The 24978-nt window shown below is 34.6% G+C and overlaps 1 protein-coding gene across 9 annotated transcripts in view; it reads right to left on the reverse strand.

Annotated features, from left to right (window-relative positions):
• PPP1R12A (protein phosphatase 1 regulatory subunit 12A) overlaps window positions 1-24978 on the reverse strand; it is a 148685-nt gene that overhangs the window by 21892 nt on the left and 101815 nt on the right. For 2 of the 9 annotated variants that reach the window (XM_059936573.1, XM_059936572.1), the window contains exons 10-20: window positions 20170-20286; window positions 19573-19788; window positions 18214-18308; window positions 17258-17362; window positions 16174-16341; window positions 15600-15776; window positions 9158-9248; window positions 7515-7715; window positions 7103-7271; window positions 4162-4283; window positions 97-162 (exon numbers count right to left, since the gene is read on the reverse strand). In XM_059936573.1, coding sequence (XP_059792556.1) covers window positions 97-162; window positions 4162-4283; window positions 7103-7271; window positions 7515-7715; window positions 9158-9248; window positions 15600-15776; window positions 16174-16341; window positions 17258-17362; window positions 18214-18308; window positions 19573-19788; window positions 20170-20286 — 1527 coding nt within the window. The remainder of the gene's footprint in view (window positions 1-96; window positions 163-4161; window positions 4284-7102; window positions 7272-7514; window positions 7716-9157; window positions 9249-15599; window positions 15777-16173; window positions 16342-17257; window positions 17363-18213; window positions 18309-19572; window positions 19789-20169; window positions 20287-24978) is intronic. The other 7 variants (XM_059936575.1, XM_059936574.1, XM_059936576.1 and 4 more) reach the window with 6 other exon arrangements.

A 24978-nucleotide genomic window follows, 5' to 3' on the forward strand; every position in this document is an offset into this window, starting at 1 on the left:
GCAGTAACTGTCTGACGTGAATAAATATAAACACAAGTAAAAAGTAACCCTTAAAAAATAGGAACACTTCTAAATACAAAAAATAATGTTATTTACCTGAGTTTCTTTCTTATTGGATCCCTCTTCTGTATCTGATTGTTGTTCTTGTTCATTTTCATCACTCTAAAATAGATTTTAGAAAAGTAAAGATAAATTTCAAACGGTTAATATTTAAATACATTAGGGTTTTTGTAATTTAAAATGACCCTTGAGAAAAACCTAACAGGAAATGGATCAAAAGGAAAACTTTTTAAAGTGTGACTTTTTTTGCCTTATTTAGAGGAAGCCTATTTTGTCTGCATGGTACAATATAAGTAGGTTAGCGTATATGGTGAAGAAAGACCATCTACCTAACATTCTGATTTAGGAAACACATTTCATGTGTTTCATGCTAAGCTGGAGGCTTAGCATGAAAAAGATGATACTCAATTTTATATTGTAATGTTACTGCATGTACTTTAATAGTCAACATAGATACTATGTAGCTGCTCAACTATAATGAGGCAGCAAAAATAGGAAACTCATTAAGTAAGAAAAGCTCTATTCTATAAGCTTGGCAAGATTTATACAACAGTCCTATTATATTTAGGTAGTTCAGCTATCTAGAAATTTTTTGGGAATTTACAGCACACCAAATAGAAAACTAAGGTCTCAGCAGGCTAAAAACCTAGACTTCCAGACAATAGGAATATTCTACTAGAAGGCCTGAACATCTCAGCAAACCATAAAGGATTGAAAGGAAAGGGAAATTTGCAATCAAACATATCTGGCTCAGGCTCACTATAAAAATACCACAGGCTTTAAAACTAAATCATCCTATTTCACACTCGTACAGCTATTTTCAGCTCTGTGACTTAGGGTAAATTTATTAAAAAAATTTTTGAGCCACAGTTATCTCCTCCACAAGTGGGGATAAAAACCTTATAGAATTGCCCTAAGGATTATAGAGGATGTTTGTACAAACTATCATGTGGTACCTAGCAAAAATGATATGTGAAGTTACTAAGTGAACGGGAGAAATCAATGCTGCTACTGCCAGTATTACTTATTAATATAAATGCATTAATTCCGCAACATGAACTAATTGTCTTTTTTTTTTTAAATAAATTTATTTATTTATTGGCTGAGTTTGGTCTTTGTTGCTGCACGCGGGCTCCCTCTAGCTGCGGCGAGTGGGGGCCACTCTTCCCTGCGGTGCATGGGCTTCTCATTGCGGTGGCTTCTCTTGTTGTGGAGCACGGGCTCCAGGCATGCGGGCTTCAGTAGTTGTGGCTCGCGGGCTCTAGAGCGCAGGCTCAGTAGTTGTGGCTCGCGGGCTCTAGAGCGCAGGCTCAGTAGTTGTGGCTCGTGGGCTTAGTTGCTCTGCGGCATGTGGGATCTTCCTGGACCAGGGCTCGAACCCGTGTCCCCTGAGTTGGCAGGCGGACTCTCAACCACTGTGCCACCAGGGAAGCCCGAACTAATTGTCTTTATGCGTTACTGTTTCATGGAAGAACACAGGAACTGGAAATTTAAAAAGTGGGGAGGGGGAAGAGTAGCCCCCACCTGCCACAAATAGAGAAAGCCCGAGCGCAGCAACGAAGACCCACCACAGCCAAAAATAAATAAATAAATTTATTTAAAAAGAAAAAAAAAAGTGGGGAGGCTCAGAGGTCCTGAAAAGTAGTAACTAAGAAAAAAAAAAAGGAAACCTAATAATATAACAGAGTAAAAACTCTACCTTATCTTTGACAGAGCCCTTGGTTCTTTTTGTATATTGTCTGATATAGGTTCAATCATGAGGCCATGAAAAGGGAAGGAGACTTGTGCTGATGGTTGATTAGAATACAATTCAATGCAAGCTCAAATTAAAAAGATGAGTATTGCCCATATGGACCTCAGGAAGAATTCTTATAATGCTGGTTAAGTGTATGACTCCAGAAAGTGGATTTTTGAAGGGATAGCTGGTGTAAATAAAACTGGGGAAAAATAAATACTATATAATAAAGCTTTGCCTACTAAACCCCTAATACATGTAAGTTATTAAAAAGATAATTTTTAAGTAGTAAGAGTTACTATGTTAAGGTGCTAAGACTGTGAGGTTTTATTTTACTCTTATTAAAATGTTACTGGGCAATCAGTGAGAATCAACCAGGCATCATGTACTTCCTGACAGAGGACAAAACACCCTGCCAAGAGAATACTGAACCAAAATCTGATCATTTCTCTACCTCAAACTACCAATTTATAGGAAACATAAAAAGCTACATGACTGTGTTAAACTACAGTTCAGGGATATAACCCAGTTCATTCAAAAATAACTGTAAGAAAAAAAGAGATGGAGGACATAACTGATTACAAGAGACTTTAAAGAAATAACTAATCATAATGTATGGTCCTTATTTGGTTCCTACTCAAATCAGCAAAGTATAAAATTAGAACAGGGACTTCCCTGGTGGTCCAGTGGGTAAGACTGTGCTCCCAATGCAGGGGGCCCGGGTTTGATCCCTGGTCGGGGAACTAGATCCCACACGCATGCCACAACTGAGAGTTCACATGCTGCAACTAAGAGTCCTCATGCCGCAACTAAAAGATCCCGCGTGCCGCAACTAAGACCCAGCGATGCCAAAATAAATAAATAAATAACTATTTAGGACTTCCCTGGTGGCACAGTGAGAATCCGCCTGTCAATGCAGGGGACACAGGTTCGAGCCCTGGTCTGGGAAGATCCCACATGCCGTGGAGCAACTAAGCCCATGTACCACAACTACTGACCCTGCACTCTAGAGCCCGCGAGCCACAACTACTGAGCCCACACCCCACAACTACTGAAGCCCATGTGCCTAGAGCCTGTGCTCCATAACAAGAGAAGCCACCGCAATGAGAAGGCTGAGCACCGCAACAAAGAGTAGCCCCCGCTCGCCACAGTTAGAGAAAGCCCACGCGCAGCAACCCAACGCAGCCAAAAATAACACAGTCTATGGCAAAACTGAGAAATCTAATACTAAATGCCTACTGAGGAGGGTCTCGCAACAGAGCAAATAAATTCTAGCCATACGCCCAGAAAGATTCAGGAATTGTAGATTTAAAAAAAACCAAAAAAATAAAAATAAAATAAAATAACTATTTAAAAAATAAAATTACAACAAACCATTTATGGCAACATGAGTCAACAGGACATTAAAACTGACTGGATATTCAATATTAAGGATTTATTGTCAATTTATTTAAAAATAAACATGATCATGATATTGTGATCACTTATTATATGATAACATATTGTGGTTACTTTTATTATTTTTTAAAAATAAAATTTTAATATTTTTTAAAAAGGTGTCCTTATTTCTTAAAAATACAGACTGAAGTTTTTACATATAAAATGATATTACTAAGATTTACTTCAAAATAATACAGGAGTTGGGAAAGTGGTAGGGATTTAGCTTAAACAATAAATACCTGGGGTGGGGCCATGTACTTTTTTATGTTTGAACTTTTCTGTATTAAAAAAATTTTTTAACGAAAAAAAAAAAATCAACTGGCTAAAAAAAACAATCCTCCCAAAACCAAATTATTTTTGCCTTTCTGTAGGTATATGTTGTATTGAAACAGTATAAATTTCACTTTAACCACGTTACCCCATAGCTCTTCTTTCTCTTGCCTATGAATATCAATGTCAGGCATACAATCAGGGAATCAAGAAAAAAAATTTAAGTTTATAGGATTGTTATAATTTGATAAGTAAAGCACTGCAACTATCCAGCATCACTTGAGATGGAAATAATTGTTATGTATATCATTATCATATTCATGAAAATAGGATTAAATGTAAAGCATCTTTCTTTCAAGAACCGCTAAGATAAATGAGCAGTTTAGCCATTATACAATAATCAACATCTGTACCCTGAGCTGCAGCCATTATTATTTTTATTTCAATATTGGGACAGTATTCTTGCTTTTAATACCAGAAATCTAAGTAATTGTTTATTCTTATAAAGAAGAACTCTTCTGATTTAAATAAGTCAGCTCAAACACATAGTGATGATCTAAAGAATATATAATCTGAGGCATATAAGAAATCATTAGTGTACATTCTTGGAAAGATTAAGCATACTATCAAGTAGTTATATTTTAATAGGTTCTCACATCTTGTGTCCAGAATGAAACTCCTGTAGATCTTCTTTTCTCTCTTGGTCGCCGTCGTTCTCTGATTGATTTAGGTTGTGATTTATCTTCTCCCTCTTTTTCTTCTTCTCTCTTTTCTCCCTCTGTTAAGGATTAAAATTAATCATATGGTAGCCATGCATCTTGATAGTATTTTGCAGTGTAAATGTGAAAATAATTCTAAGTCAATCTCCTTTGTGAAGCCTTCTAAAATTCTCTAATCAGAAATAATTTTTGCCCCTCCCAGTGCTCCTATAACACTTGGCTTAAACATGTATCTGTATCTCTCATTAGATACGTTTTTGAGAATCAAGATAAGAACTAATTTTAATTACTTCATTTTTCTAGTGCCTAAAACAAAAATTTTGCTAAAAAGACACGCTTGCTATTTGCTGAACAGAAAATAATTGAATCCTATGAAGAGAATGGGGTCCCAGTTATTAACGTCTGACAGGAAGATAGTTATTATACCTAACATTAACACTTCAAGATAGTTATTATACCCAAACAGTGCATAATGATGGAACAGCTAGTGGGCATCATACAAATTTATCAGTTTCTGCTTCTACCATTCCCAGTCCTCCTTCAGCAGTAATGAATACAGTAGTCATTGAATTTTCTATTAGTATCTAAGAGTAAACCTTTTTTTTTGTTGCTGGGGAAAAAATTATCTTTTATTAAAAACAAATCAATGTAAACAAATGTTAGTCTTCAAATTTGTTCCCTTCCTGGGATAGTTAAAATAGCTTCAGACTTACATACTAGAAGAATATTAGGGCCTCTGAATATGCTTTAAAAAGTAGACGGGGCTTCCCTGGTGGCGCAGTGGTTGGGAGTCTGCCTGCCAATGCTGGGGACAAGGGTTCGATCCCTGGTCCAGGAGGATTCCACATGCCGTGGAGCGGCTAAGCCTGTGTGCCACAACTACTGAGCCTGCGCTCTAGAGCCCGCGAGCCACACTACTGAAGCCTGCGCGCCTAGGGCCCGTGCTCCACAATGGGAGAAGCCGCTGCAATGAGAGGCCCGCACACCACAACAAGAAGTGGCCCCTGCTCACTGCAACTGGAGAGAGCCCTCGCGCAGCAATGAAGACCCAACGCAGCCAAAAAAAAAAAAAGTAGATTGTAAAAAAAGAAAAAAAAAAAAAGAGACATATATGGAACAAAGTAACGTTAAAAATGATTTTTAAAAGGCTCCTTGTGTCATTGTCTCCTTGCTGTGAAGAAAAAGAAGCAAAAGAAACCCCAAAATTATAGTATTAAGAGGGGTTTTAAAGTTGCTTTTAGAATTAGTTTACAGCAAAGGTCGCAAACTCCAACATAGAGAGTGGCCATCCAGGTTACATAGAGAGGTAAAATGGGCCAGGAGGGGGGCTGCTACTTGGCTCATCAATTGTTGACCTGTGAGAATTCAGAGCCAGCGTTGCCATATCCTCCAACTTTTCAACAGAAGACAGAAATCTGAACTTTTATGCAGATACCCCTAATTTTAAATGTTGGCTCAAAATTTTTACAAACATTAGATGGGCCTCACACTTAGTGGTTTAAAGAACTGAAATATCTCAATGACCAACAAAAGAAAAGCCAGCTGGAAATAGAAAAAAATTTAATTTTCTGAAGTTTATTCCTACATGATTACTGATATTATCATGACTAATACTATGAAGATTTTGCTTTTTTTTTTAAATTTTTATTTATTTACTTTATTTATTTTATTTTTGGCTGCGTTGGGTCTTTGTTGCTGCGAGCAGGGGCTACTCTTCGTTGCAGTGTGCGGGTTTCTCATTGCAGTGGCTTCTCTTGTTGCAGAGCACGGGCTCTAAGTGCGTGGGCTTCAGTAGTTGTGGCTCACGGGCTCTAGAGCGCAGTCTCAGTAGTTGTGGCACACGGGCTTTGTTGCTCGCTGGCATGTGGGATCTTCCCAGACCAGGGCCCGAACCCGTGTTCCCTGCATTGGCAGGCGGATTCTTTTTTTTTTTTTTTAATTTTTTTAAATTTTATTTATTTATTTATTTATGGCTGCGTTGGGTCTTCGTTTCTGTGCGAGGGCCTTCTCCAGTTGCGGCGAGCGGGGGCCACTCTTCATCGCGGTGCGCGGGCCTCTCACTATCACGGCCTCTCTTGTTGCGGAGCACAGGCTCCAGACGCGCAGGCTCAGTAATTGTGGCTCACGGGCCCAGTCGCTCTGTGGCATGTGGGATCTTCCCAGACCAGGGCTCGAACCCGCGTCCCCCGCATCGGCAGGCAGATTCTCAACCACTGCGCCACCAGGGAAGCCCTGGCAGGCGGATTCTTAACCACTGTGCCACCATGGAAGCCCGAGATTTTGCTTTTAAAATATAAAATACCTACAGTTAGGAATAATTTTATTTAGTAGCCATCTCTTATTTAAAGGAGGAGCTAATTAGTGTTTACATAGGAAGTTTATATGAAATAATAGGAAATGTTAATAGTGTCAATATGCCAATATACAGCTGAAAAAGAAATCTATTTCTCAAGAAATAAGCATAAAAATAAGTTTTTTTGGCAAGGACATTACATATGTTAAATGATTTTTGTTTAAAACAATTTCACAGAAAACAGTTAAAAGATATCTACATAATATGCAAGAAATGACTTGAAACATTAATAAACTGCTCCTAGAAATAATCACCCCACCAGCTTTTCTATACTAACTTTTCTATGTTGATGGACATAAAGATTTTTGAAGGCAATAAAGATATATGTATCAATGCCAGACCATATTATTTTCTGTTTTTATTTTCTACTTTTCTCATTCTCAACCATCATGTTCTTTCTGGTTAGGTAGAATGAGTCCCAGTTTAGGATGTTGTTTCTCTTCTGTTAAACTATTAGTTAGGAAAAACCAACTCAAAGAATTAATCTGAAGGAAACAAAGTGTTTTCAAAATTTGGTCTTCTTACCTCTTTCATTTTCCTTTGTTAATCCTCTGGAGTAAGCAGAAGTTATACCTACAAGACTATTTGGCCTGTTTAGTTGACTTGAAGCATAGAGTGAACTGCTCATGGTAGAAAGTGAAGAGGATGGAGTGGTTGAACTTGAAGTTGATACTGGTCTGTAGCGTTGATAAGTCTGTGAAACATTAAAATTAACACCCATTTGAAATATTAAACATAGATAAAAACATATAAGACACTTAAATTCATTTCAAAGGAAAAGTAATGTTCTAATCATGTCAAAATAATTTAAATATCCAGTTAAAGTCCTTATGAATATTTTGTATATGGTTTGTTATTATATAAATCTCTTGCATTTTGAGAATCACAAGAACTATCCGTGCCACTTGACCTAGCGGTGTTGTTGGTATACTATTACCTCATCATATGTTCTGGAGTACTTCTGTTTATATTCATCTTCTCTAGATGTTTCTGACTCCTTCTTTTCTTCTTGCTTCTCTTTATCCTGTTTTTCTTTTTCCTCTTTTTCTTTTTCTTCATTTTCTTGTTCTCTGGTTCGGGTAGAACGACTCCTTCCTATCGTTTTCTCAGCTTCCTGAAGATCAGTCAATGTCACCCCCTGCACGCAAAAAAAGATAAATTTAATTATGAGAGGCATTAAGGCTCATTTCAAAGGAATATTTTATAAGTAGATATATTAAATGTGAATGTATTAAAAGTCAAATATGCATGTTTGGAATTGGTTTGCAAATTGAAACAGAATTTCTACTTAGCAAGTCACATTCATTCTATGAAGAATCATCATGAGCAAGCACAATAATAGGTACTGGGAAAGAAATAAAATATGTGCAAGAAATTGTCTCTGTATTCAAGAAATTAACAGAATAGCACAGGAACTGACCATATGAATATAAATATTCCCAAGAAGTTCAGAGAAAGAAGGAAAAGCCAATATATGCATTATTTATATATTAAATTTATATGTATTTATGTTTCTGTATATGTATATGCACACAGAGAAGATTTCAGTCAAGAAGTAATTTTTGAAGGTTAAGTCTTGAAAAGAATAGGTTGGATTTCAAGAAATTAAGGTACGAGGACAGAAAAAATACGTTAAGTAATGGCAAGGATTAAACACTTGAATCTGGGGACTTCTCTGGCAGTCCAGTGGTAGAGAATCCGTCTTCCAATGCTGGGCATGTGGGTCTGATCCCTGGCTGGGGAAATAAGATCCCACATGCCGCGGGGCAACTAAGCCCACGTGCACAACTACTGAGCTCATGTGCCTCAACAAGAGAGTCCACGTGCCGCAAACTATTGAGCCCATGCACTCTGGAGCCTGCACGCCACAACTACAGAGCCCACATGCCCTGGAGCTCACGCGCCACAACTAGAGAGATAAAACCCGCAAACCACAACTCGAGAGAAGCCCACGTGCTGCAACGAAGAGCCCATGTGCCTCACCGAAAAGATCCCACATGCCTCAATGAAGATACTGCGTGTTGCAACTAAGACCCGAGGTAGCCGAAAAAATAAAGAAAATAAATAAATAAAATAAATAAACAGTTGAATCTGGACTTTGGAGCCCCTCAACTGTAGGAAAGGGAAGACACAAGAGATATGGGACAGAGAGTTTGGCAAGGGGGTAAGAAGATGATAACTAGCTTGAGTGACATTTTTCTCATACTTGTATATCAGCTTTTTGATATACCTAATATAAAAGACCTATTTCCCATAGCTTCCAAAGACGCATAGAATTCTTTAATAATTATGACACATCATATATGATTAATTTTAACACTGATCAAATACCCTGAGCCAGACACTATATTAGGAATAGAAAAATAAATACTTAAAGAGATACAAAGGCATATGCTACTTAGACGAAATGTAACATTAACAGTATAGCCACATAAAAAGGCTACGGTAGGATTACTAAGGCAACTTTTATCTTTTAAGATTTACTCATATTATATAGTGACATCAATATTTTCACAGAAATGTGAAAAAGGGAAAGATAATTTATTTTGAACTTTTATATATTATACACATTAAATATACCTGTGTTGATCTTCTAGACTGTCTTGCTTGTCTAGATCTTGCTTTTCTTTGGGATTCAGACTCTTCATCTCTAACAGGAGTGAGGTATGATCTACAGTAATAAATAAAAATGGTCACTTGGAGATACAATACCTGTGAATATAATTACACATGAACGTGCGTAAGTGAAACATTTAAATTTAGCATTTTAATGGATTTTAAGAAAGAGTCTTCAGAAAATGGTTAAACCCACTCTGAAATTCAACAATGCAATGTGATAGTTTTTTAGATTGGAACTACTCATATTAACATATTTTTAAAGTTCTTCCTAACCACAGTTTTGGTTTTTTTTAAACTATGTAACATCATTCCTCTTAGCTCCTTTCTTGATTTCCTGCAACACCATCCTAGATGGTATGTGAAGTTACAAGGCTAAACTCTAGACTGTCAATGTCTTTTTCTGGTAAAGGACTGAATGTAATATTTAGGATATGGGATGACTAGTGAGGAAGCAGCACTCCCTGCATTCTTGTCATTGTGCATTTACTAATAATGTTTTTGACAGACATCACACTTTTGTTCATACTTTAAATTCTCTAAAAATTCAAGTGTTTTTATACACAAACTGCTTTAAAATCAGCATCTTATTCTTGGGTCACTGATTTTCTGATACAGAGAAGAGGATTTGGCATTTATGTTCACTAGATTTTATATTATAAATCTAAGCCTATGTTCCATCCTGTCACAAGGTATGCACAATTTCAAAAGCATGCAATCTATGTCAAGAGGTAAATAATGAATTAAAGGGTTGAACAAGCAAAGACAAGACAGAGCCCTGCAACATAAGAAAACTTCCCTCTAATGATCAATATTATTCGGGAAGTTCAATTGTTAACACTTTATCTAGTTACACTACCATCTAGCTCACATTTCTCACAGAACATTCTGAACTTGAGTATCTTTATTTTCTGTTGTTCATTAAGTTTATCAATAACCTATCATCATACCCCATCCCCAAATGCTATTTTTTAAAAACTCTCCTGTTAACTTTAGTGTTCTTCTCAATTTGTAATTCATTCTGCTCTTTAACCTCCCTGACACTATTCACATATTCGTAACAAACTTTAGAATTTATTCTTTGTTTTATGCCTTATGTTTTATTTTTTCTGTGTCCTTTAAAGCTCTAAGTTCAGAGAGTATAACACATCTTCAAACACCTTACAGTTGTTTACAGTTCCTTCAGAATTCTTTTTAGAGAACTCTCATTCTTTTTGATACATAGGAATGCATCTCTCCCTCCAAAGTCTTGAATTTTTTGGAATCTGTCTCTCTAAAACTAGAATACAAGATTCATTATTCCTAGGACTTGTCTCCTTGGATAACTAACCCTAAGATGACACAGTCATTTCTCACCCAAGATCCTGGTTGCCTCAATTTCATCAATTAACTCCTACTTATTGGTTAAAGTTAGTTCTAGAGGACTGGTTCTTCTTGCTTCTACTCTAATCACAGATAAACTGTAAAGCAAGGTAAGTCAAGAAATTCTCAAGAGGGTGTTTTTACTTGAATGAGACATCCAGCAAACTTAGATGAAAATCCCATCACTTCTATATTCTGACTTAAGTTGTTTTTATCATCTGCTTTGAGAAAATATCACTTGTGTTCTCTATTCAGTTGAATAACTTATGGCACTATATCATAAGGATAAGACTTTTTTTTCCTCTTTATCCGTATGTTTTCTATCATTTTTTACCTCTAGGTTTCTAGAATATCCTGAATGATTATGTCTTTTTGCTATCACAGTAGCACTACATTTATCTCATCAATAAGGCACAGCTGATCAAATTGAAGCACTTCATTGAAGAGCTCTATCCTACCAAATTTGGTTTCTATTAAAAACTAGTACTGACATAAGTTCATAAAATAAAATTTTAATTTTTTTAATTAAAAAAAAAATTTGTCTCCCTAAAAGTGAAAGGCAAGGGAGAAGTCACTAAATAAGACATTTTGCTTATCACCATTTCTGTAGTTTAACTTCCTCTTAGTTGAAATTCTGTATGGCTTCATCTGTACCAACGCACAAACTCAGAGATGAATACAACTGGTAGGATACCTGCCCTCTCTCCCTTCTATGCTGCTCAAAAGCTTGATATTCCTTTTTCTCCCATTGTTTTATTATTTCTATTCTGTCTATATATCAATTCTCTTGAGTTTTAAGGTTTTTACTCAGCTATAACAGATACTTTCTCATTTTTATTACGACTCCAGTGATTTTCTGGGACAAGAAAGAGGATAACCAATAAATTTGTTATTAGAGTTTAAGAAACATTAATTCTGGAATACGATTTTTGTATTGTTTGTTGTAGAAGTTGATTATATAAATGTGGAAAATACTATACATTCTAACCTTCTCCAGGAAAATAACAACATATTAAAGGGTCTGAAAAGGACTGAGGGAAGAAACCTGTTTAACTGTGTTTAACTCAGCAATTTCCAAGACCATTTAAGGAGGAAAAACTTTTTTTTTCTTTTGTGGTACATCTATTAAATGTGTAAAAGTTCTCCGTGAAATATTAGCCTGTAAAATGGCTATTTTTTTTATCCATTCATTTAACACTTATTTATGCATCTACTGGTCCTATGCAATTTACTGCCTTTTGGACTTCCACCAGATGAGGAAAAAAAAAATAACAGAAAGAGAAGAAACCTAAATGTGATAGCAAATCTAGTTTAACAAAAGTTTATAGCAGCCTAGACAGCTGCATGTATCACTTTAGCATTTCATGAGCTGCTCTGAAAGTACAAATGGACATGAAAGACTGTATTCTTATTTCCACTATGTACAAAGTTTTCATATATAGTTTAAAACAACTGCATTGTCACTATGCCCCTTTACCCCATGGCAAATAGCACTATCAGCCATCACACTCTCTCCCAAGAAGCCTAGATTATTTTTCAATACTTTCAAGCTGCCATGAAAGTTAATAAATCTATTTATCATATCTGGTTTAACATATGTAGGTCAGGGGCATAAAAATTACTAGCTGAAAGACTTGTAAAATCTGTTCATTTAAAATTTCCATACAAACATTTGCTCCAAATTAGCATAAAAACCTAGCCTATCGATTTGTAATATAGGAAATATATTTGATAGTCCCCATCTGAAATTCAGTTCCTTTCTCCTCCTTGAGGTGTCTATACAGAGCAGATCTCTAAGAACAGGATGTAGAGAAGAAAAATAATTCAAATTTTTAATATGTGTTTAATTCCAAAGAGGTGATCATCAAAAAGATGGCAGAACATACCAAATTCCATTACTATATCATATTGTCATATTGATCTCTTTCGTATAACTGTATAGGGTATATAATTTTACTTTCTAGTCTTAGATTGCCCACTATTTTCTGAACAATCCAAAGGTTATTTTTAAATTAAGGTTTTTTCCCTCAGTAAAAGCAATTATTCTATATATTATTTCCCTGACATTTATTGGCTGAAATATTTATATTTATTTATAATATTTATACTTTGGTTAGTCACCAAATTACATCTCTAAAAAACTGAATACCAGCCCTTGCTTCTCACTCAGCATTTTTCCTTCCAGAGGGAAAATAAGTGGACAAATGGGAGCTGGCTGAGCCAAGGGAAAATGGTAGAAAAGGTAGTTGTACTGAACCATGTGAATTCATACTACAAATATGAAGTTATTAGTAAGGTACTGTTTTGCAGTTTGAAAAGACTACGGAGAATTAGAAATGCCTAAACAATGAAAGAATTTGCCATCTTGCTCCACCTACCTACCTACCTATCTATCTATCTATCTACCTATCTAGATATTCTGCCGCCCCGCGCGGCTTGCTGGATCTGTTCCCTGACCAGGGATTGAACCCAGGCCATGGCAGTGAAAGCCTGGAATCTTAACCTCTAGGCCACCAGGGAACCTCGCCATGCTCCATCTATTTAAAGCTAGCTTCTCCGCCCTGCTCCCCAATGCCTCCTCCCTCCGATTAATCAATTGGAAATCTTTATGAAAACAGAAAATTTTCATCCAAACCTGATCAATAAAAACAGGAAAAGTCAACAATAACGTGGAATTTAATAGTGTACACAGTAACTTTACATAAAGTTACATAAAAGTACATATGTAAGGGTACCTAAAAATGGCATAAATGTATTAGTATCTTTTTCAGCCACAGTATATTCTTAAATCACCATACAAACATTTGGGGGCAAATTTTCAACTATATACATTTTGAAACCATTAACGAAATTTAATTAAAAAGACAAACAGGGGAATTCCCTGGAAGTCCAGTGGTTAGGATCCGTGCCTTCACTGCTGAAGGCCCTGGTTCAATCCCTGGTTGAGGAACTAAGATCCCACAAGCCAAGAAGCGCGGCCAACAACAACAACAACAAAAAAAAGACAGACGAGGCCAAAATTGCAAACAATTATTTGACATGAAACAAAACACAAACATTAATATTATTGCACACATCACTGAAACAAGTTAAGACAAAATTTCTGTAATGTAGACCAGGAAAAATGTCAATAGACATATTTTATTTCTTATGATATGAGAACCTGCTCTGTCCTAACAATATCACAGAATATTTAATTCTCAATCTTTAAAGTCTTCCAGGATTTATTCTAAAAAGCTGAAACTCAATACTTTCCAACAATATAAAAAATAAAGAAATCTGAGGTTAAGAATCATAATTTGCTTGTTCTGACACAACTGATGATTTTGGGGAGGCATTCATTGGTTTTGTCATTGGAAAAATTTTTTTAAAGTATGGAATGCTAGAGATAGAAAGGATTCTAGAAGTTAAAAACTATATAAATTAAATACCTCATTTTACAGAAGAATAAATTCTGACCCACAGAGAACTCTTACCTTAGGATTAAGGCACAGCACGGAGTAGAAAACCAAGACCTCCTGAACTTTTTCCCCTTCAGCTCCCCACCTCCCAAAAAAGCAAAGCCCTCAAATTCATTTTCACTAGAAGAGAATGATGAGTGCCTATGAACCTCTAATTTCTGTAGGCTATGTGGTCTCATTGAAAACACTTCAAAAACCTAAAACTGACTAAGAGAAAAACAAAACAAGAATAATTAAAATATGATATGACCTATACTGGTATTCAAAAATCACAAAATGCTAACTGCTTGTAGTGCTGTTAGAGAAGTATCATTAAATTTCACCATAAAAATAGAAATGAAGCATAAATATATTGACAGAAACTAAAGATGTAATGATAGGCAGGAAAACATTTTTTTAATTAAAAAAGTTTTCAAAACATTTAACATTTTGTTACTTTTCATATATTCAACACAAATATTACTATAAGGATGCTACTACTTACAACAGGCCATGCACTTTGCTAGGCATCAGAGACAAAAGATGTATAAGACTGTATATGAATACTATGTGCTAGAAATAAAACCAAATTAATCTGGTTGGTATTTTAGTTAAGGAAAATATCAGTTATGTAGCTAATTTTTCAAGAATAAAATATTTAAAGAGGTTACGTTTAGTTTCCTAAGATGTTCTTTCTCAAGAGGGAAAACCAAATTCAAAGCTAGGGACTATGCATGATATAGCAGACAGAACCCTGGACTGATTCTCCTGTAATACTGGGCCTACCCTTAGCTCTCATACTTACTAACCACATAAAAGTGGAAAAGTCACTTAATATCTCTGGGACTCAGTTTCCTTCTGTAAAGGATATCATAAAAGATAATAGGTAAATTCCTTTCCACATCTATGATTCCATACCAATTGGCTGCAACAGGAAGAAGTGAGCAATGCTCATAAAAATGTGTAAGCACATAAAACAAATTCACAGACCCTTTAAAAAATTTAATTAACAAGTGCCTTCTATGTACCAGAATTAAAACTAAGTGAATGTAGTTAACATACTTAAAATTATTTGGCTTACACATATGCATAAGAAGCCATTCTTCACCAAAAGAATTTTAAAATGAAATTCTCAAAAATAACAACAACAAAAACCGTTAAACATGCATCAAATTTCTTAATAATGAGGTGGAAGGGGGGAACAATGAGAAGATAAAAAACCTGTTTTTGTCATGTTACATCTAGTTTTCCATGAGTATGATTTGTTTAGTATGTGTTTAGAGTATGCGCTTAGATCTTCATCACAAAAATGTTTTGAATTAAAGAAACCATTAAAACTAAGATGGCTAAGTATGAAGACAACTATCTGGCTCAGCGCCTTTAAACAAGAACATTAATTCTGTCAGAGGTGGGTTACCAAGCCTAAAGGCTAATAATTGCTAATTATATCAATTTACATAGTTCTGAGCTGATCTAGGTTATCTCATGTATTAACCTACTGAAGAGATAGTCACCAACTTCCCAAGATTAAAAAACCAAACAAAACAAACAACTTTCATCATTGGGCAAGATATATCAGCAGTCCTATTAGGACCTTTACACACCTGCGTCTCTCCCTGACCTCTGAAGTGGAGGAGACAGTGCCAGCAGTAGTTGTAGTCAGGGTTGTGGTAGAGGCTGCAGCATTTACAACAGTTGGAGCAACAGGAATGGTCACTGCCGTAGGAACACTGTCCTTTTCTTTTTCAGTACTATCCTCAGCCCACAAACGATTTGAGGTACTATAACATCATAAGCAGCAACACAAAAAAGAGAAAAGGAAAACAGCTAAACAAGGAAAGCACTTTCTAGCAGCTGAAAACATGTGACTACAGGGATGGATTTTTTTAAAACATAAGGTGAGACATCTTTCATCTATGAACCAAAAAGTTCACCCAGAGCTGTCAAAGAGAAATTTACACTTTAAGCAGCTTAATGCTAGGAAAGTTCATAAGTCAGGAACTTAATTTTTTTTCCCCAGACATGCATAATTGCCTCTTTTTGGAATCAATTTTTGTTTGTAAATCATTTTAACAAGGTCAATGAAAAAATCCAGAGCCCCACAATCTTCTAAACAAAAATGCATGCACATACATAAGCACACAGTAGGCCTGAACACAAAATGTATCTGTGACTCACCTGCTTTGTGTGCCTGCTGAGGAAGAACCCGTTGTAATCTTTGTAGTAGTGCTTGTGCTGGAAAGCAGGCTTTTCTGAAGCCCAGCTGCAGAGGTAACTGTTGGTGTTGATGTGGTGCTTGGAACACTAGAACTAATCAAATCATCTTGTCTTCTACCAAAGGAGCAACTAAAGGAAAGAGTCATATCTATATAGAATGTGTTTGTATGTGTATTCTATAGTCAATGCCTATACATTATACAGATTCACAAAGCTAGGAAAAAATCTAAAAGACTGTGTTCCTAAATACGCCACCGGCTCCAGCACCAAGAGTTGCATCTACAACTTGCTAGAGTCTAGATGATTTCCCTAATTTGGTAGTGTATCATTTTACTGCATTCCCCCACCCACCAACAAGATTCAAAGATGATCTGATAGTTTACATATCTGGAACTGTTCCAGGTCATATGGTCATGCCAGGTTGGGTCTGGAAAAACACTTTGGTTTGGTTTTACTCGGGGAAAGTTAAGACTTAAGCATTTTCTAAGAAATTGTTTCAGCAATGGGTCACATCCCTAGGAGTGACCCATGCCTATATTATACTTGTTGATCTTTTAGTCTTTTTTTGGTTGCTTTTAGCAGAGAAAATAATGCATAGATTTTCCACTCCCTCTCCAATATGATATTACCAACATTCCAATTCAAGGCATTTCCATTGCTCTGAGTTCTAACACAAGTAGAAACTTTCCAGGTCACCACATATCAATTAATTGATCTATTTCAACTGCTCTAGTCAATTATATAATTGACTTATATATAATTACATACAGAGTTCCTTTTTTAATATGTTATAATCTAAAAGATACTTCATAGCATATCAAATTTAATTTAAAAATATATAATATAATAGGAAGGCATAAGTAGGAGCAAATTTTCACCCATCTTTAAATATATATTCTGTGTCTTTAAATGAGGTTTTATTTAAACAACAAAAGATATATTTAATAAAGGCACATTTTTAATGTTATATTAAATTGAGAGCTCCAAACTGCCTCATATTTTAATAAAAGAATACAAAAAAGTTACTTAAGAATTATATTATTACCTTTTATGATAAGTTGATCCTTCATTAATTGAGCTATTCTTTTTGAGATCATCTTCCCATTTTCTTCTTGTATATGAACTACTTGTTCGCAAACTTGAAGAATCTCTGTGAAAAAAATATCCTTCAGATTCTGGTAGATAATTTTAAAATAGGGTTAAAGAAGCTGTATTTTAATAAACATCTGTAGAAGCAGAAAGCAGTAAAATCCCTTAGAAAAACACTCTGGAATATTTATTAAGAAGTGAAAGTAATTCACTAAGATTCCAGTTCTAAGATTCTATCCCAAAGGTATAATCCTAACTATAGGGGGGAAATTTAAATGTTTGCAGAAGTTTTATTTATGATGACAAAATATTAGACAATTTAAATGCCCATAGTTTGGGGAGGGGAAATGGTTACTTTAACCTCAGCAAATCTACTCTATGGAACACTATGTACTAATGAAAAACAATGCTTATTGAAAATACACACTAACATTTAAAACATTATGAGATCTTAAGTGAAAGAAAAAGTCAAGACACAAAATTGAATATTATAACATGATTACAATTATATTAAAACTTCTCATACTCTATATGTGCTGAAAAGTAGGAAGAAACAAATTAAAATGCTGACAGTGATCAAGTAAGGGCTTTTTCTCCCTTCTTCTTTCTCCTTTTCTATTATGTTCCAAATATTTAGAAAACATATACTAGTCTGGAACCTCATCTGCCACCACTGCCCCCTCACTCTGTTACAACCGTAATGCCTTCATTTTTTTTTGCTATTTCATGAACATACCAAGCCTGCACCTCCTCAAGTCCATGTACTTGGTGTTCTTCCTATTAGGAATACCCTCCATCTCTTCCTGAAATCCATATCCCACATAATTACAACAATGCTCATGTTTTAACTCTCATGCTAGATAGTAAAGATTTTATAGTAAAAAAAAATAAAACAAATCATAATGAATCCACCTGTTTTCTTTCTCTTCAATGTCAGATGTACTGGCTAGTCGTCTTGGTATTGTAGGTGCGACATATGCAAGCCTAGTTCCTTTACTATCTTTCTCCTATACAACAGGGAGAAAAAAGAGTGAACATAAATCTGTGATGATTATAGGTGCTGCTAAAAGTATTATGGAAAGAATATTCAACAATGTATAATTACATAGCCATCATAGTTTATTTTATAATATTTCCATAATTCCGAGCTAAACTCCAAAATTGATGTCTATCAATATTCAAGTACTATAAACACTAAAAGACAGCCTGTTCAAATTAATTTTCTTTTCCCTCTTCTTTAATCTAGAATTAGTTCTTTTATAACATAAGAAAAATTCCTCCACATTTTAATGACTTTTTCTGAAACTTCTGTAACATTTACTGTAATGTAGTATTGTAAGATAAAATATCTTTACTTCTTTCAGAGAAATAAGGTCTCAAATACGGTTCACTGATAAGTCTCAATTATTTACATCATACAAGCTATTTACTACCTTGATATTCTATGTTTTAAAAATATAACATTAAAATATACAAAACAAAAAGTTATTTAAATTATATTTAACCAAATCTGGCTGAGAGTGTAGTGACAATGACATCTGTTACATTCTCATTATACTGGCATCAAGTACTTGGAAAAACAACTGGAAAATAAATTTATACAAAATAAAAAATATTAAAATTACTTAATGAGAAATTCATTTCTGAATTTCTGATACATGTAAACACTCCTGTATAGAGCAAGAAAACTGTAAGGAAAAAAATGTCCAAGCACTAAAAATGCAATAGAAAATAAATAATCCAATTATACAAAATACCACTGAATGAACTGTGGTGCATTCTATTTAATGCAATTTAATACTGCCTTTCAAAATATAATTATTAAACTTGTTCACTAGGACAAAGCTGTGATGTATCAGATGAAAAAGTAGGTAAAGAAACTGCGATATTGGATAAATGCAACTTATGAGTATAATCACATTCAAGAACAAATGTGTTCCTAAACTTTCAAAACCCTTCTTAATAAATAAAATTAGCTTGCTCCTTGATACATTTTATTGTAAATTCTCAAACAGAATAAAGGATTCCTTTAATTGAGTATAGTCTCATAATTTATGTTTTGGGCAAATACACCTGATCTTCCCAATAATTATATCCCATATAGACATCTGCTTAAGGTAGGTACATTTGTATTATCATGTAATTCATTAAGTCAGGTGAATTAAGTTGATATATAGATCTAATGATACATAGTAGAAAATCCAATGGATCTGATTCCTGGAAAACAAATTATCATAGTTTTTATAGAAACCAAATTGTGAAACAGATTACCTTTTCTTTATTATCCAAAGAAGAGGAAAGTCTGGGACTTGAAGCTGAACGCATAACACCTGCAGTGTCTTTTTCTTTCTGAGCCTCTTTAGATGCTGTGATTTCTGCAAGTGCGCCATAACTACCAGTCTTTCTAAGTCCTAACCTCCAAGATGCAGGAGACTCATCTTTTCTCTCTTCTTCTTTGGGAGAAATTTTTGTAGCTGAAGTTGGAAACTGTTTTTATTTTATTTTTAAGGAAAAGAAGAAAAATTATACAATACTGATCAGTCCTTAAACTGAAAATGAGACGTTTACAGATATGTTTAAAATTATAGTTAATAGTTTCAGGAGAAACACTTTTACTAAGCAGGTTAATGTCTTAGTCAAAAATGTAAAGATCTAAAACTGAAGACGGAAATACTACCTTTCCAGATGTTAGATTTAAGAACACACACTCCACACTTTGTATCACACAGAAAAATTATGATGCAAATACAGAGAACAGAAATGAGCACACCATAATGACTTAAAACCATGCATCTTTGAAACCAATATTCATATTAAACTTGTTATGTTGTAACCTAATATAAATCCTTGCACATCGAAATGCCTCACCATAGATTTTTCACCCTTACTGGGCACAAGAACAATGCCAGTTTTGCGCAAGCCCTGCCTCCATGATGCAGGATCTACTGATTCCACCACAGGCATGATAGGAGCAATGAAATCATACTAAAGCCAATTAAAATAAGACAGGTAAAGGGATAAAGATTGAAAGTATGAAAACAGGAAAGGAAGTTATGAGCAAAACAGACTTTTCTCTTTTTAAAAGAATTTTATAACAAATTAAAACCCAACAACTGGGTAATTATCCAATCTTTAAAAGTCACTGGGAACAAGTTCCAGTTTTAGCATGAGAGACTCGGAAAGAATCTAATACAGAAACTTCTAAGGCAGTTAAAGGCACATAGAGCAGATAATATCATAGTATGAAGTGAAAAAACTACTGCCCTTGAATTTTGTTTTTATTCATTTTGTACTTGGGTTAAAAAATTTTAAATCCATCATCATCAACAAAAAAGTAATCATCAGTATATTTCTAATTATAATATTTAATTCATTAATATTTTAAATATCATAGCCTTAAATTTACTGTTTGATTTTTCCACCAAACATTAAACATTTCAACTAAAAACTGTTTTTGTACAAATATTTATTTCATTTTCAAGGCTTTCCAACTGCCCTAAAAATGAAACATCTGTTGTCTGTAACTAGTTCACCTCATTAACTTCACTTACAGAGTTTAAATATTCAACCACAGTTAAATATAGATGGTAAATATAGCAACTAATTACTACAAGCATAGGATATAGATTAAAAAAAAACAAAACAAACCAAAACAACCTTTCTTTCACACCTATTACCAAGGTTTGCCATAACAGCAGTTTAATAGAGCTTGTTAAAGCACCCATAATGTTGGAGGGCTAATTCCTAGACAAAAATGCTACAAGATACCTCTAATACTTCCAATAATTAATTCCTAACAATAAGGTTGCAAAGAGACTCAAGATATACAAGCATTTTTCAGTTCCCAAAATGCACACTGAGGCATTCCAGGGCACAAGAACAAAATCACAGGGGTGCTGTGGGATATTTTAAAGTTTTGAGAGAAGTACAGTGACATCTGTTGGACACTGCACAAATTGCCATTATTAACTTATTTGTACCTAACTACTTAATAAATGAAACCAAGAGGTATTTTTTTTTTTGGCCAAATGGCACTGTGAAAAAAAATTAGTAAAACACTAAGGTCTCCACTGACTGAGAAAGTCCAGGAAGCTCTGTAATATTTTACATAATATGATAGGCACTGATATGATTCCTTATTGATTTCAGAGTTTAAAGTCATGGTACTCCAGAACAGAGGTGGGCAAACTTTTTTTTCTGTAAAGGGCCAGATTGTAAACTTTAGGCTTTGTAGACTATAGAGTCTCTGCTGTAACTACTCATCTATGCTGCTGTAGCATAAACCCAGCCATAGGTAGTACACAAATGAATGAACGTGGCTGTGTTACATAAAACTTTATTTAGAGGCAATGAAATTTGAATTTGTGTCACAAAATATTCTTTTTCTTTTCATCCTCCCCTGCCTCTGCCAACCATTTAAAAGTATTAAAACCATTCTAACTTGCAGGCTGTACAAAAAACAGGTAGTGGGCCACCTATGGCCCACAGACCATGGTTTGCCAATCCCTCCCTACCCCAGAACTTACCCCAAACTGGAAACAAATGTTATTCCTCCATGACAAAATCATCATATAGCAAATAATATTTGCTGAGTGTTATAACAGAAGCTAACATTTAACAAATGTTTACCTGTGTGAGGCCCTAAACTAAGTGCTTCATATGGGTTATCTCATTTAATCCTACAATCACCCAATGAAATAGCATTTTACTCTTATCCAATATTTTAGAGTTGAGAAAAATGAGGCAATATTATCAAGTTTGAAATTTTGTTGCACTGTTATGACTGATATACCTCTTCTCCACCTAACATGGATTTAAATACTGGTTTATGTGTTTAAAAGCATCTTTCAATTTTTGGTATATAAATAAACCTCTCTGAAAAACTCAAGTATACCTAGTCCCTGAAATTCTTCTTTTGGTTTTTAAAACCAGGACATTATTTTGACTTTCCTACTCTCTGACTACCCCTTTCCTGGTCTTTTTGTTGTTGTTGGTAGCAACTATCTTTGTCATAGCCCTGTAACATAAGCACTCCAAGAGTCTGTTCTTGTACCTCCTATCTTCTCTTTATACTTTCTTCTGAATGTTGGGAGTAGGGTCTTCTTATATCCTCAGGCTAAATATTAATTGTATTCAGCTTATTCTCAAATTTGTTATTCTCCAGCTCAATCTGATTCCTAAATTCCTAGTCCTGAATTTCTATTTACCTGCAGAATGGACTATATGTAACTAAAATTAGAACCTGAAACTCAACATGTTTAAAGTCAAACACCTTTATTTCCAAACGAACTCTTCCTCAGTTCCCTATTTCTGTTACTGGCACCAAAAATCTCTTCAATCCCCTAAATTTCTTTTTTTTTTTTTTTGGCCGCATTGTGTGGCATGTGGGATATGGGATCTTAGTTCCCTGACCAGGGATCAAACCTATGCCCCCTGTGCTGAAAGCACGAAGTCTTAACCACTGGACGCCGGGGAAGTCCCAACCACTGGACGCCGGGGAAGTCCCAACTCCCTAAATTTGAAACTTCGTAGTCATGTTAGACTTCTTCTCTGTCATCTTCCTCCATCTACAAATTAAGCGCCAAGTCTCTAAATCTCCTCCTCTCCTTTATAAGTCCACTGCCACTTCTCTGGTTTATATTCTTATCATGCTAGGCAACTTCAGTGACTTTCTAATAAACCTTCTCTCAGTCAGTCTCTCACCTTCAAATACACCTGTACATTGCTGTCAGAATAACATTCTAAAATTTTCTCATGGCCTTCTTCAAACATCTATGATCCTCTACTATCTATCAAATTATGAAAATGTTACCATAGTAATGAAAACATTCCAGTTTGGCTCTACTTTTCCTGCTTTACTTCGTATATTTATCCTATAAATCAATCAAACTAGACAACTCATTTTTCCTGCAACACTCCACATTAACCCTACTTTTGATCACACTGTTTCTCTTCTCTCTTTTTCAACAGACTGTACAAACTCTCCTCTCTGTTAGTTGAAATACTACCTCATTCTTCAAGATCTATCTCAAATGTTCTAACTCCATGACCTCAAATCAAAAATGATTTCTTCCATTTAAAAACCATCATTCTACAATTATATACTTTTATTGGTATACTTCATAGACCCACAGCACACAGTAGTCTTTTACTAAATTTTATTATGATGTAGGTTCAATTAGCAAGAACATGTAATTCCAAGAAAACTCTGAATTTTTACCATCTAGCAAAGAAAATATAGTTTATGCTTATTGGAATGTATGTGTATACAGCAGAGTAGGTAATCTTTTTCAGAGATCCCAACAATATTTATTTTGACTAGAGAGTTATATATAAACATTGTTAGTTAAACTTATTGTTAGTTGAAACTTTAACAATAAACTTATTGTTAGATAAAAATTTAATATAAAATGTATATTATTTAACTTATTGTAAGTTAAATAATGCGATAAACTTACTATTTTTAGTTAAAATAAATCATAAGATCAAACTAATGGTTTTATAGATAATATATCCATAAATCATAGGCCTGATCTCACTGCTACAGAAATGTTCTATAATTTTAGCTGACAAGTTAACAACTTAAGAGAAGATCATTTAAAGTGAATATACCTATGTTTCTCTGTAGTTATCATGAGTTATTACAGAATGTAAGTGATATTTAATACTGTTTCAGAGCTTCCAGTTTCGTGATCTATTCCTTGCCATGAATGTTCGTGTGTGTGTGTGTGTGTGTGTGTGTGTGTGTGTGTGTGTGTGTATGTATTTATATACATAGTTTATGTACTGGTGGAGGAAGCTAGAGAACTTAAGATAACTTGTCTAGATAATAGAAGCAGAGTAGTAAGTGGCAACTTAAAAATAGACAGAACTCCTAATTAATTACAAAATCTTTTACAATGCATTTACAAATTAAGAATTCACCCAAGGAAGTTTCTGTTAGGTCTCTAAGTTACAAGGAAAATCTTGAAACAAATGGAAAAAACCCACTAAAATGCTAAATTAAAGTAAATACAGTATCACTGAACATGGTAACAGGCTTTAAAAGTCATAGAATACTGATAAAATCTAAAAATACTTCATTTTTTTGTCCACCATGACTTTATTACTTTGAATAAAATTTGCCCATAAAACTTTAAGAACAAAGACTGAAACAACGTAATCTTTAAAGCAAGTTATGATGCTTTAAATGGAGAATAAAATGGAGTTTCTAAATATGCATATTAGAGAAACAGTTGTCATTAGATCAATTTAATTACAGAATCAGAAGTAATTCTGAATAAGAACTTTTATAGCAAAGAAATTACTGTCCCACTAATCTAACAGAGCTATTAAGTATTTGCTTTCAGTGAGGGGAGTTGGCATAAACTGAGAAGTAAACTGCCATAAATCTAGGGTTATGCTTGAGAAAAATATAATTCATCATAAGAACCCTATTGTAATTATTTGACTACAGTAGGAAAGAGATTGCTTAGTTAAATACTCAAAAGACTGACAGCTGGTTTCTTGGCCAGCTATTCCAGGGGGGATGGGGCTTTTGGGAACTTGATAAATCTACAGTTCTAACAGATAATCAAAAGAGCTAAAGTTTAGTATTCACTGAAGAGGTATAAAGGGGTTCTAGAATTAATAAAGCTTTAGTTAAAGCAGCTCATGGTGACACCAGTTATGGCATGA

This window comes from Balaenoptera ricei, chromosome 10 (assembly GCF_028023285.1).
Source record: "Balaenoptera ricei isolate mBalRic1 chromosome 10, mBalRic1.hap2, whole genome shotgun sequence".
Taxonomy (NCBI): domain Eukaryota; kingdom Metazoa; phylum Chordata; class Mammalia; order Artiodactyla; family Balaenopteridae; genus Balaenoptera; species Balaenoptera ricei.